A 12500-nucleotide genomic window follows, 5' to 3' on the forward strand; every position below is an offset into this window, starting at 1 on the left:
GGAAAACTTTCCCGCCATCTTCAACACTGCGATTTGTCTAAAGTATATTTAGAGTATTTTCACATCGGGCTCTGTGGTTGTAAGCATGCTTATCTAGCTCCAATTGCGAGGAGAGTACGTGATGATTGATTTGTATTTGTACGCCGAGGTTCCCTATTACGAGTTTATTCGGCCGTTACATAACAGGCTCTGCATTCTGCGACAATCCGCCGTTTAGTGAGTAAAAGGCATGTGCAAGCCAACATGAAGGCACGACGCCAACGAGTGAAGCATTACCTTCTGCGACACAGAGGAAGTTTTTTACTGTACAAAGTGCTTCGGTGACTGTCGCTCTGAACCCTTCGATCTATGAGCGCAAGGAGCACTTATTTTTCCGCTACGGTTGCCTATCTCGCTACTCTCTTCAGCTTAGGCTGCGCGGTAGAGTAGTTCAGTGTATAATAAAGAAAACAGGCAGGATTAGTCTGACTGTTATTTGATAATGGCGCGTTTACCCAAGCGTAGTTGAAGTAACATTTTCTTTCCTGGAAGTTGCTGGCGAAAGAAGTACAAGGCAGCATTTTGCTATATACCGGGTCTTTTATTTTTAACCTTAACACAATATTTAAAAACCACCTGTGGCATATAGCACAAATCTACTCATTGAGCTGAATTACTCGAAAAGGCAGACATTACTTACACTACAAATTAGGATGCACAATCGACTAATTGACATAATTTCACTAATCAATTTTTATACTAGCTACGTTAGCACATATATTGGAATAGGTGAAATGAAGCCAGTGATGCCACAAGACACATCCACTTGAAAGAATTTTGAAGCTAGCACCAATTTCGCGAAAAGCGCAGGCAAACTTGCGGTAAATATGCGCTATTCCTCCCCTTCTTTTTTTTTAACAATACGCATTTTTGCACACTGAAGCTCAAAACTTACTGTAACGCCAATGCACCCCGTTGCAAATTTTCACAACGCATTTTTCAGGACTTAACCATCCTCAGAATTAGTTGCAAGTGGATATGATTTTGAATGTCACTGACTACAATTCGTGGATTGCACGCAGTGCAGTTAAGGTAAATAGCGTAGCTTTGTTAATTAGCCAAATAGTAATTAAGAGCTCAATGTGCTAATAGCGTCTGCCTCTGCGAGTAATCAAGCTCAAGCAATACAGTTGTGCTCTAGACCTCCAGTCGGTCTGCACCGGCGTGAAGCGTCTCTTCTGTGTCGGTTATGGCTTGGAGTTGACTTCACGAATGCCTACTCAGCACTAATTGGAATGGCTGATAGTCCTGCATGTGATGTTTGCGGATCCGAGGAGAACACTGACCACTTATTGTGACATTGTCCTCAATTTCAAGCACAAAGACAGTCTTTGTCCAACAAATTGAGGAAACTAGATGATCGTCCTCTGAGTGAACAGATAATATTAGAGCACCGTCCCGACCAACCACCGGCTCAGGAGGCAGTGAAGGCACTTTTGTGTTTTCTCAGAACTTCTGGTTTGCTCGAGCAACTTTAACTCAAGTGCTGTCCGTACACGTATCTAAACCTTCTCTCTCCCTTCTTTCTCTTCCCCTTCTCCCATCTATGCCAGGAATGATTTTTTAAAATGCTGAGGCAATTCAAAGCATAACAGTTAATTTACTTTAATTTCAGTCTTTGCTTCAGGTACAATAAATACTAATAAGAAAGATTTCGAATGTTTGCAACTTATGCGTAAATCATTGACCTTCAGATACCAAACCGTTGCCGATCCCCGACGATTGTCCGGCGAAGTACGTGAAAAGAAACGGAATTGTAAGTAACGTGACGATTGTGGTTCGCATGCATAATAAGCCGTACAGGCTGGTCTATTTTCAACAGTAATGCTTACTTTTCGATTACATGCACCCCCATTAAAGACCAGGAGCCTGCAAAGTGTTTAAACTGACGACAACTAGAAATACAGTCACTTGTGCAGAAATGATTTGCTGTATATTTCATTGCACCTGTAGAGCAGCATTTTGAGCGTACCTAGCACCCCCCCCCAAGCTGTGCTTGCGAAGCACGAACATGAAGTCAAAAGCGGGAATGAGTCTATCAAAGTCATAGCGCACACGGGCACGAATGTGAACGCCTGCTAGCAAGCTGTCGCCAACTGGCACTCGCACTGCCATGCATATTTAGCGGCCCGCAAGTTTGTCAGCACTAACCACACGCATACTTGCACCACGTCTTGGGAGGGATTGCGCAAAGTTTTGAACCGGATTTCCGTCAGGGTGAATATCTCATTAACACTGGGCGAGCTTCTTGTGAATGCTATGATATTGTTACGTAAGCGAATGGTTAGAGAGGACCAATACACTTGCAGGGGTCTAGCTGTATTGTCAGATCAACAACTTTTCTGTCGGTTTATTAGGCTCTATCACCGAAAGAAAACGCATTTATCGTACTTAAATTAACCTGTTATCGACATTTGGCTGGTCTTTTTACTTTCCTGCTAGATGTTGGCTGAAAAGTGCGCGGTTCCTTGTAAAACGACCGGAAAATATAGAAAGCTACGAAGTGGCACCAGGTGTTGGGTGAGAACTTACTTTTTTTTCCAAATGCGGATTAGGGGCTATGTGTCAGAAGCACCATAAGTCCATAAGACCAGGTTAAGATTACCTGCGTCATTGCTAAGAGTTTCGGAAGGTTATAAGTTATAAACCGAATATGTGTCGTGTTATCACATATGTAAAACACGACCCAGATAAACAGATTAACAGGGGCCGGACGTTGGCCAGTATCAAATGAGCATTCAAGACAGCCACAGGGCCTAAACAACGCTTATTTTCTATTCATGCATCAAGCCAAATTATTCAGTCACCTTACCGAATATTTACATGTATCCAACCACACTGAACTTCTGCCGATTGTGAAGCAAATAGAATGCTTGAAAAGAAGAAGCGCGGTGAAGCAGATCGTAGTGCATCTTCATTAAAAAGATATTTCTATCGCAGGGTAAAACAGCACGAATGCCGCATTAGGAGCGACCTATCCTGAAGCCGCTTAGTTATAGTACGCGCGTTTACATGCCTCCTCTTTGGCTCACCGTCTGACCCGATACATCGTTTCCAGCTCAATTATCAGCGAAAGGTCACTGTCCCTGGCGTTGATAGCCTTATTGTTGACGGCGTTTGCAAAAATGGACACTGCATCATAACTCGTAAGTAACGACTCCTTCTTGATGGGCACTCATTCTCCGAGTGATTCTTGAGTAGAGGTAGACGATGCGCGTTTATTTGTTAGCACAATATCATACTGTTTGCATGACAATTATTTGTCCTGCTGCTTTCTTTGTGTCCTGACTGGTGCATATGCTGCAATCTCCGAAGTATGTGGCTAGTTTGTAGAACGGTGCAAGATATGCTACACCGTCGTGTGCAGAAAGCGTGCAGAGTTCTTTAATCGTAACACTTGCCAGACTCCACACGGGCGCCACCTGTCAACACCGGGACGCCGTAATTAGAGAAGAACTTGGGGGCCTGCTGACTGTCGTGACGCCTATGAAGAACAAAATTAACTTTAATACGCAACACGTTCATTAAAACAACAAAATAGTATCTAGGTCCGCATTATAGGCAGAACCAAATAAACAGTAATTAAGCATCTTTTCTTTTTCAACGCTTCTTATTTCTGTCATATTATTCCATTGAGGACTTTTCAGCTGGCGGTTGATGATGAGGAGTTTCATATTATGAGGCTGGTGGCACGTCAATCGGTAGCCTGCCAGCAATTTGAAACGGTTTTAGGAACTACCTTGACTGAAGAACTCTTGTGAGCGTAGGGTTCTGTGTTTTTAAGCTTGTTGTCCTGCCTTTGCGCTGTTCCGTGATATGAAGATAGATAACGAAAAAGAAAGAAAAGGAAGAAGCAGGGAGGTTCACCGGCTTGCACCTGGTTTGCTACCCCACTTGTTTCATGACAGATGCCATACTACCCGACATGTCCACTCAACTGCAGGCGGTAAACTTCCCTCCGGGCTAATTAGTACTAAAAGTAGCTTGCACATGAATGAAGGAAATCTAAATCACTGAAGCACAAAGGTGAACGAAGCACAATGGAGAAGCCTCTCTCGTAATCTGCTCCAGCGCAAGAGAGCCACGTGTTTGCACGCAAGTTGCAGCGTGGTCAGATGCAGAGGTCTGCCAGAGTGTAGTTATTGCTCGCTTGACAAGTTCTCATGTTAAATTCCAATGGCGGGAGTCGGAGCAGCCGACGGACTCCCCGAGCGAGCACTCGACTCTGGCGCAGAGCAACGCCTCCAGATCCACGAATGGAACACAACTTGCGCCGCCGGAGCAAGGCGGAAGCGGAAGTTCTGTCACCGAGTTACCCAGGATACCTTGCGTGTTGTCATTTTCTTCCGCTGTTTGGTCCCAGCACCGTCGCACCGGTCACTTGTCTCTTCAGCGCCGTTCACCTGTTTTTTTTTTAAAAGTGTGGAATGGATATCTCGCTAAGCGTGCAGCAGCTTTTGCTTCCTCGCGAGTCGTGACCGGTGGCGCCTCGCAGCGGACAAACGTGGTAAAGGAAATACGTCACGCAGAGTTCCGGTCCACTCCGCCGATTTTGGCGGAGCAGCTTTTTCTGCTCCACGTAGTGACTCCCGCTCTGAATCCCCTCCGACTCTCTCATTGGAACACCTTACTCCCACACTCACTCTGCCATTGAAACAAACTTGCTCCGAAACGAGCAGAAAAACTTGCTCCGACTCCGCCATTGGAATTCAACATCAGTTAAAGCAGAAGTGATTTAAATGGGGCCTCAACGACTTATTACAGAAGTCGCGAAACGCATTTAGAGTTATAGTCTGCTTCAGAACTATTTTGCCGCCAGAAGTACCTTAGTGCGTTCAGCAGAGGCGGAGTTATTGGCAATGAAAGATCTCCCATGATCCCCTTCGCGGTGCTCCTGGCCCGTTCCTCCTTCAATGCCTTGCTCCGCGAAGGCTACGGCCAAGCGGCGCGTACGCACTACGCTCACCCTACTGAAGGACACCGTGGAGCGCCTTTCAAATTTGATTTCGGGTGTTGGCGTAGGCGCCTCTACTTCCTAATATCGGCGCCTCCGACGCGCCAAACTCTGAGGTTATCCTTGAACTTACGTTGGAGTTCACGGTGTCTCATCCCTCTGCTGTGCTACAGCCTCCTAGATGGCAACTCGCGGCTTTCTCGCTCCGGGCGGCAAGTCGCGCCTTCCATTTCGCACAGCGGCAATCACACATTTTCCGAAGGTCGAAGGAAACGTTGTCTTTATGTTCGCTCGTGACGAGCTTCTACCGCGACGGCAACGCACCACGTAGATGTGCAACTCGGGAAGCAGACGGCTCGTTCCGTTGCATGTTGCTGCTCGGGCAGGCTCGCCTCACGCCCACGGAGCCACGTCGTCCACATAGACCAACCACTCAGAGCAAGCGGTTCTCCTCAGCTAGCTAGTGTTCCTGTATATGCTCCCGCAGGGAGCAGAGTTGCGCATAGGTCCGCCGTCGTGCTCCAGCTCTGCAGCGAAGCCACTCCTCGCGCGCGCAAGAGCCAAATGCCGCGCGGTGTTCCGCCTTTTTCTCTAGTGGTCGCGAGCTACAAGCGCCAATTGTTCGCAGGCGCTTAGCAAAGGGCACTTCTTAATACAGGTTACGCTCGAACGAGTCATTCGTGCAGCCGGAGGGGGTGGGCTTCCAACTAACCGAAACTTTGTATGTACCTATGTAAACACGCATATACAAACACACACGAACGTACAAATAGGGGGTAGGACCGCCTTCGATTCCCCAAAATAAAATACTCCCGTGGCTCGAACAGCTCCAAAGTTCACTCGCAAACGCGCATTACGTTGCCACAAAAAGCGGTGCAATGATTTTCAACATGCATATGAAGTTGTCTTATCATGGTCAGAAGGCAAGAAATGTTTTAAAGAGTGTTTAAAGAAAACTTCACACACGTAAAGTGGACACTTAGCGCATTTTCGCTGCCGAAACCAGCCGACTCATGACCGTCGCCAAGAGAGCTATCGTGCCTGCAGTTATCTCAGTGACCGTTAACAGAGCGTCATTTATCACTAACCATCGTTCACAACAGCTGCACGTTTTCGATACATGCGGTGCAGACACAGATTTAAGCGCATTTCAAATGTTCACATGCGCACATTTTAAGCAAAGCTTACTTTTATGATTCATTCATATCGCAGACTAATCAGCTATTTAGTAGCAGCAAATCTGCAAGTAGAGAAAGATTCAAGATGCAAGAGCTTCTAGATCAAATTTATTTCATACAAGGGAATGCATGAACGGCTGCTGGCAGCAGGCCAAGTGTGCTGGTTCTTGGAACCTTGGGGGCAGAATTCAAAGAAACTGGAAAGGCAATAAGCTATTAAGAGTAACAACGGGTTATTTTTATTGCACTAATCACATCAAGGTGGCATTAAACTTGCAGAGTAATTATTCACACAGTGCAGACTGTAATATGACAACGCATTTTTCTTGATCTCTTACCGCTCAGAGAAGAGCCAGTAGTTGAAGACACTGTATCAAGTAGATGAAATCACTGAAGCAGGATTTGGCCAAAAAGCCAGGTTACAAAGTTTTGTGACCTATCGCATCAGAGGCAAGGAAATTTTACGTCATTCAACAGTGCATTCACTCCACTCCCGCCTACAGGAAACAAAATTCACCAGAGCACAACGTAGATTTCCAGCATGTTTAATTGAACGACAAGTTTTGTTCCACTGGCACCGCGTAGAGCCCTTTACCGCCTTCTGTGCGGTTTGTGCAGTGTAGTGCGCTGCACCCGTCATACTGGAATGCAAGTGCCAGTACGATGTGTTTCGTATCACTTCACCAAGTTCCTTGACTTCACATCGTCGAATACCGTACCCGAAACCCGCAGCTGCTCCTCTGAACGCACGATCGACGGTCCGCTAATTGCAATGGCGATGGCACTGACGGAAACGACGAGTTCGCATGAGTCGGCGATGCGCCCGTAAAGTTGGCTTTGCAGCGGCGCGGATCATTTGACGTCATTTTTCGCGCTCGGCCAATAGCGGTGCGAGCGGCGCCGGAAAAGATATGCGCAACTCTGCTCCCTGCGGGAGCATGTACAGTAACACTACAGCTAGCAGGGTCGGCGGGACACCATGCGGCAGCCGCGGTATCTACGTTATGTATAGCAGACGCAGCTACATGCAACTGTAGTGCGTTTGATATGTGCGCTACAGAGCTGGGGGGGGGGGGGGGGGGGGAGGGGGCGCCCTCCCGCCTATGTGCTTCAGTCTCCACGTGGAACGTGGGGCGGACCGGCTATGTAGTACTCCCATTTGACCGACGGATAATGGCCACATCCAAATTGCGCATTTAGAAGCGCTGCAAATAGATCCGAATAGCTCAATGCGAAGCCATGCTAGTAAGGCATCTAGCCGCGAGTTTTCAGGAGTGAGCGTGCGCTAGCGAGCGTACGTATGGTCTGACCTTAAGTGTAGCGTGGTTCCAGCCTAGTTGAGTGTTCAAAGATAATCGAAACTAGCTAGACCCGAAGGCTACGACATCGATAAGCAGTGTGGCCAAAGTTTAGATCTTACGCGGGCGACCGCAGCCGAGCGTGAGCCTACGAGTCGGCTTCTTCGGAGTTACCCAAATCTCACTGAAATTTTAAACGTAGATTTTCGCATACTTAGACCTGTTCAATAAACAGCTTCAATAAATACATTCGGCAATCGCCAGGAAGAAGCGCACTTGAGCCAAGCACCATTTCTGATTGAAGTCAGCTATCGGTCAATTTGGCAGCACTTTATGGGAATCTGCCCGTTGACGTCGAGGGGCAACGCCGACACGGGTGAGCAGAAGGCCTTTATTGAAAAGAGAGGGTTTGAGAAAAAGGTGTCTTTGCGCTCCGCTTGTAAGCCCCACGAGTGCAAAACTTGGCTGACATACTCTCAGCAGCGTATGATATCCGCAGAATGTGTTTTTTTCACCAAGTCCAAGGGGTCGTTAAGGGCCCCTTTAAAGGGCCCCTCCCCAGGTCTGCCCATCTTGAGCTGACAAGCACAGGGCATACATTGCGCGATAACAGTCGTGTCTGCAAAGTATTACATCGATACGCACCGCGGAATGATCTGAAATTTCAAACCGAACGCCGTTTTTCTTCTACCCGTGGCCGCCGCGCTCCTAGCCGGACGGTGACGTAGTCGTGCCCTGCGCCTACGTAGTCGTGTCCGCAGTGTGACGTCGCTCGTGGCAACACGTGACTTCGCGAATTATTCAAGACAACATCTGTTATCTGTGCGATTTGTTGCTTGAATTGACGAATTGAAATTTATTATTTTGAACACATATACACATATACACAGGCATCAGGAAAAGGAAAGCGAGGAGCAGGCTGGCAACTGCCACCGGAAGGGGCACAACGCCTGCCTACTCCTCTGAAGGGAGGTGACAGAAACACAGAAATGGAAGATAGGAAGGAGGGGAGGAAAAAGGAAAGAGGAAAGGAGAGCAACAGGACAAATCTAAAGACCAAAGTAGAACACTGCAACAGGTCAAATCTAAAGACTAAAGTAGAACTCTGCAGGCGGAGTTAAAGTGACGCCGCGTCGAACAGCCTCCACAATTATCAACCACATCCATGGCTAGTTCGCTATGCGGCTAATTGTGTTCTCCACGATGAGACGCCAAGTAAAGCTGCACGTAATCACCGTTTCACCGGTGATTACGTGATTTAGATTTAGTGATTTAGATTTACGTGATTGAGTGATTTAGAGTGATATAGATTTACGTGATTTAGTGATTTAGAGTGATAATAAAACACACAAACGGAATGTCTGCGTGTTTTCTGTTTTACTTCGCACCGAAGCAAGAGAGATGTACTTCCGCTTCGTCTGCTTGTTCCCATGGTCGTGTGGTCACGTGTGCAGGTACTGAAACTATGCCATTTTCTACCGCATCCCAGCGCGTGATCATGCTCTGCGATCCACTTGTTCGGCCTCAGTGTTCGTCCAGCCCTGAATTATACCGCTAGTCAAGTTCCCTTGTGCACAGCGCGCAAAATTGTGCGCTGCGCGAACGAGACAGCAGCTCGCGCGCCACGCCATCGGCGGAAGTGCGTAGCCCTCCCCCCCCCCCCCCCCAAAAAAAAAAAAGCGAGGAGCAAAAACAAAAAATTAAGGCGGGGCCTGTGATGTATGCGGCACGCGATCCTGGAGGTCCGGTGTGGGAGAACGCAGGGAAGGAATTTCGCTTGCATAGGCTAGACGGGGCGAGTGGAGAGATCGTCTTGCTTGGCAGTGGAGCCCGGCTGCGGAAATCATGGGTTCGCGGCACTGACATATTTCTATCTCGGCTATTAATGAGCCAATTTGAATTTTTTTTCAGCAGAACGCTCCCTAGAGGACACTTAAGAACTTCTAGCGTATAACCAAAATTTGCTTTGGGGCCTGGTGAGAGACCGTTTAAGCTTGAGTTGCTGCAAACAATTTTTACGATTTACTAGGAGTTTTATACAGAGATGTTGTTTTTTGTTTCCACGAAGCTCCTGCCGTTCCCTTGTTCAAGATTGAACTCCCAGCAGAAGGATGCAGCCATTTATTAGCGTCAGTGAATTATACGGTGAGTATCTGGTTTTCAAAAGGTAACCGTGTACTGAGCTCAAGAATGCCAGTTAGAAAGATCGAGAGCTCGCCTAGAAAAATGGAGTTTAACGCGCTGTATCTTTACAAAAAAACAACGTTAGATGCAGTTGCAAAACAGCGGACGACACCAAGGCTGACTGCCAACGAATTTTATTTGGAAACCTATGCAATATGCAAAACCATATGAAGAAAGTCCAATTTATAGCTTATTTGAATCGTAATACAACACTATTGCACTTTCTTTTTTTTCCTGTAACATCTGAAGAAGTCCTTATTGAGGCTTACAACTTAAGGAACACAAGTCCTGGTCTTGATGGAATTTCCGCATTGCATTTAAAGCTTGTTGCTCCGACTATTTTTGATGCTCTCAGTAACTTACATAACCTTGTGTTTAAAACCAGTATATTCCCTAGAAATCTGAAAAGAAATGCTAAAGTTTTTCCTGTTCATAAAAAGAGTGACAAAGCTGAAGTCGGTAAGTATCGTCATATATGTATGTATTTTACCTTCAATTAGTAAAGTTGTAGAAAAGTTAATACTTAGTCATATTAACAGCTACTTTAACAAATTTAGCTTGCTGAAACCTTGTCAGTTCAGTTTTCGTTCAGGAAGCTTGACTAACTTGGCGTTGCTAACAATAATTGATTATATTCGACATTCACTCAATCTCGGACACTTTGTTGGCTCGGTCTTTTAAGACTTTACTAAAGCATTTGATACAAGAAACCACGAAGTTTTGTTTACTAAACTGGAGTCTACTGGAATTTATGGTCCAGCTCCTAATATATTGAATAGTTATCCTTTTAATCGCGAACTAACAGTGCACGCAGGCGGGGCTTTCTCTGAAAGCAAAATTATTAATCAAGGAGTGCCTCAAGTCTCGATGTCAGATCCACTATTATTTTGCATTTATATGAATTATTTACCTGATTGCCTTAATTATACACTACCTATACTATACGCGCACTGTACGACTTTTGCCCTCTCGGATAAATCATCACTTTCGCTAACTTCGAAACTAAACAGTTATCTGTCAAAAATTACTGATTGCTGCAAAGCCAATTTTCTCATTATAAACCCTACGAAAACGCAATTCATGTTATTTAAGTCATTGCAGAGACATTTTACCTTGCTCTCCGACCATAACTCTCAATGAGCATGACACTCCTACTGCCACTTGTGCTTTTTTCCTCGGCATCAAATTAGATCCCCAGCTTAAGTTTACTAACCACATTGCACACACCAAACAAAAAACAGCATTTGGCATTAGAGCACTACTCAAATCACGTGCATTTTTGCCCAAAAAAGCATTATTATCGTTATACTTCACGTTCATTCATAGTAATATAATTTATGGTATCGCTTCTTGGGGTAGTACTTACAATCGCCATCTTTCCTCTATTCAGCAGATTCAAAATCAGGCTATCCGCATTATAACGCGAAGCCATTTTTTTCTCTAACGCCTCTTCACAACTACGTACAAACCGCATTCTTCAAGTTACTGATTTGTTGAACTATCATTTGGTGATATTAATTTTCAAATTACTAGCTCAACAAGTTTCTTACAATTTCGTTAGTTCTGATCTTCTTTTTAATCCTAATATCACAAAGTTTGCAGCCCAAGGAAATTTCCTGTTGCCTTTATGTCATATTAAATGCGGAAAGATGGCTTCCTCTTCTTGCGCGCTTAAAGTTTGGAACACTTTACCATATTCCATTAAGTTGTCATCTACCTCGTACTCTTTTAAATATGAACTGAAGAGTTATTTGCTGTCTGATTAATTCCCCATAACGGTATATTGCTAATTAGTAGCTGTGTAATTAGCAGTGATTGTGCATCTTTCCTCTTCCTTTTGTTTTAGAAATTTGTCATCACTCAGTTTCTTGGCTATATTTGCCTATTTCATATTTTGTTTCTCTGCTCTGTATTCCGTTTTATTTATTTTTTATATAACTTCTAATCCAAGGGTCCCGGTGCAGTCTATGATTTTGGGGCCCTTGTCTGTATACCATTTCTTGTAACCAATTGTTATGAATGAATAAAAAATTGAAACTGAAACTGAAGAAAGAACACAGCAAAAAAAAAAAAAAAAAAAAGGTGATGAAGTTGACACAACAGTCGGAGATCCACCTAGAGTAAGCGAAGTAATTAAATAGGTTTTGGCGCCACGCTTTAGTGGTTGGTCGAAAATATCCAGACGCTGCTAGTTTCCTAGCAAAAACGTCGTTTTAACTGGAACTCCAATGCATTTCTTCGCAAGGTTCAGGAATCAATATTTAGAAACTGGTGTCATCCTCAGAATTAATTCCAAGCGAAACCGCCTTGCGAACTCCATGGTTAAAATTAGAAAATTGCACTATGGACCATACGGTAATTCGTTAAAAACATAACGAGTGACTTTACGTCACTTAGTCGATTGCGCATTTCATTTTTTTTGTGCAAGTAATGTCCGCGTCTTGGCGTAGACCAACTCATGAACTAGAATTGTGCTATCTGCCGCAGGCAATATTTACAAATTCTTGAAAGTGTTCGCTGAAACACTGTGTACGTGTACCTATGTCGTATGTGCAAGTTAGTTGCTATAATTTTCAACGGCCAAAGTTGCTGAAACGAGATATTATCTTGCTGTGTGAATTATTTCGCAATTTTTTTCAATTCCAGCACGCAAACTAATGAGAAAGTTCTTCTCAAACTGTCAAAAATTGATGAACAGTATAGGTGCTCGCACTGAAGGTTATGTAATGTCACTGGCACCGTTCCTTACGAGCAGTGCCACGGTGCCTGCCAGTTGCTATTACCGGCCCTACATTGTGTATAAAAGCGTTAAGGAAGTCAGAAATTTGGCGCACGCTCCTATGTCGC

At 45.0% G+C, this 12500-nt stretch overlaps 1 protein-coding gene across 1 annotated transcript in view; it reads left to right on the plus strand.

Annotated features, from left to right (window-relative positions):
• The window catches only part of LOC126544309 (uncharacterized), a 26819-nt gene that overhangs the window by 4805 nt on the left and 9514 nt on the right, over nt 1-12500 (plus strand). Inside the window, exons 5-8 of the mRNA XM_055061419.2 lie at nt 1734-1795; nt 2482-2559; nt 3098-3185; nt 9538-9614. Coding sequence (XP_054917394.1) covers nt 2482-2559; nt 3098-3185; nt 9538-9614 — 243 coding nt within the window. The 5' untranslated portion in view covers nt 1734-1795. The remainder of the gene's footprint in view (nt 1-1733; nt 1796-2481; nt 2560-3097; nt 3186-9537; nt 9615-12500) is intronic.

This window comes from Dermacentor andersoni, chromosome 3 (genome assembly GCF_023375885.2).
Source record: "Dermacentor andersoni chromosome 3, qqDerAnde1_hic_scaffold, whole genome shotgun sequence".
NCBI classification, from domain to species: domain Eukaryota; kingdom Metazoa; phylum Arthropoda; class Arachnida; order Ixodida; family Ixodidae; genus Dermacentor; species Dermacentor andersoni.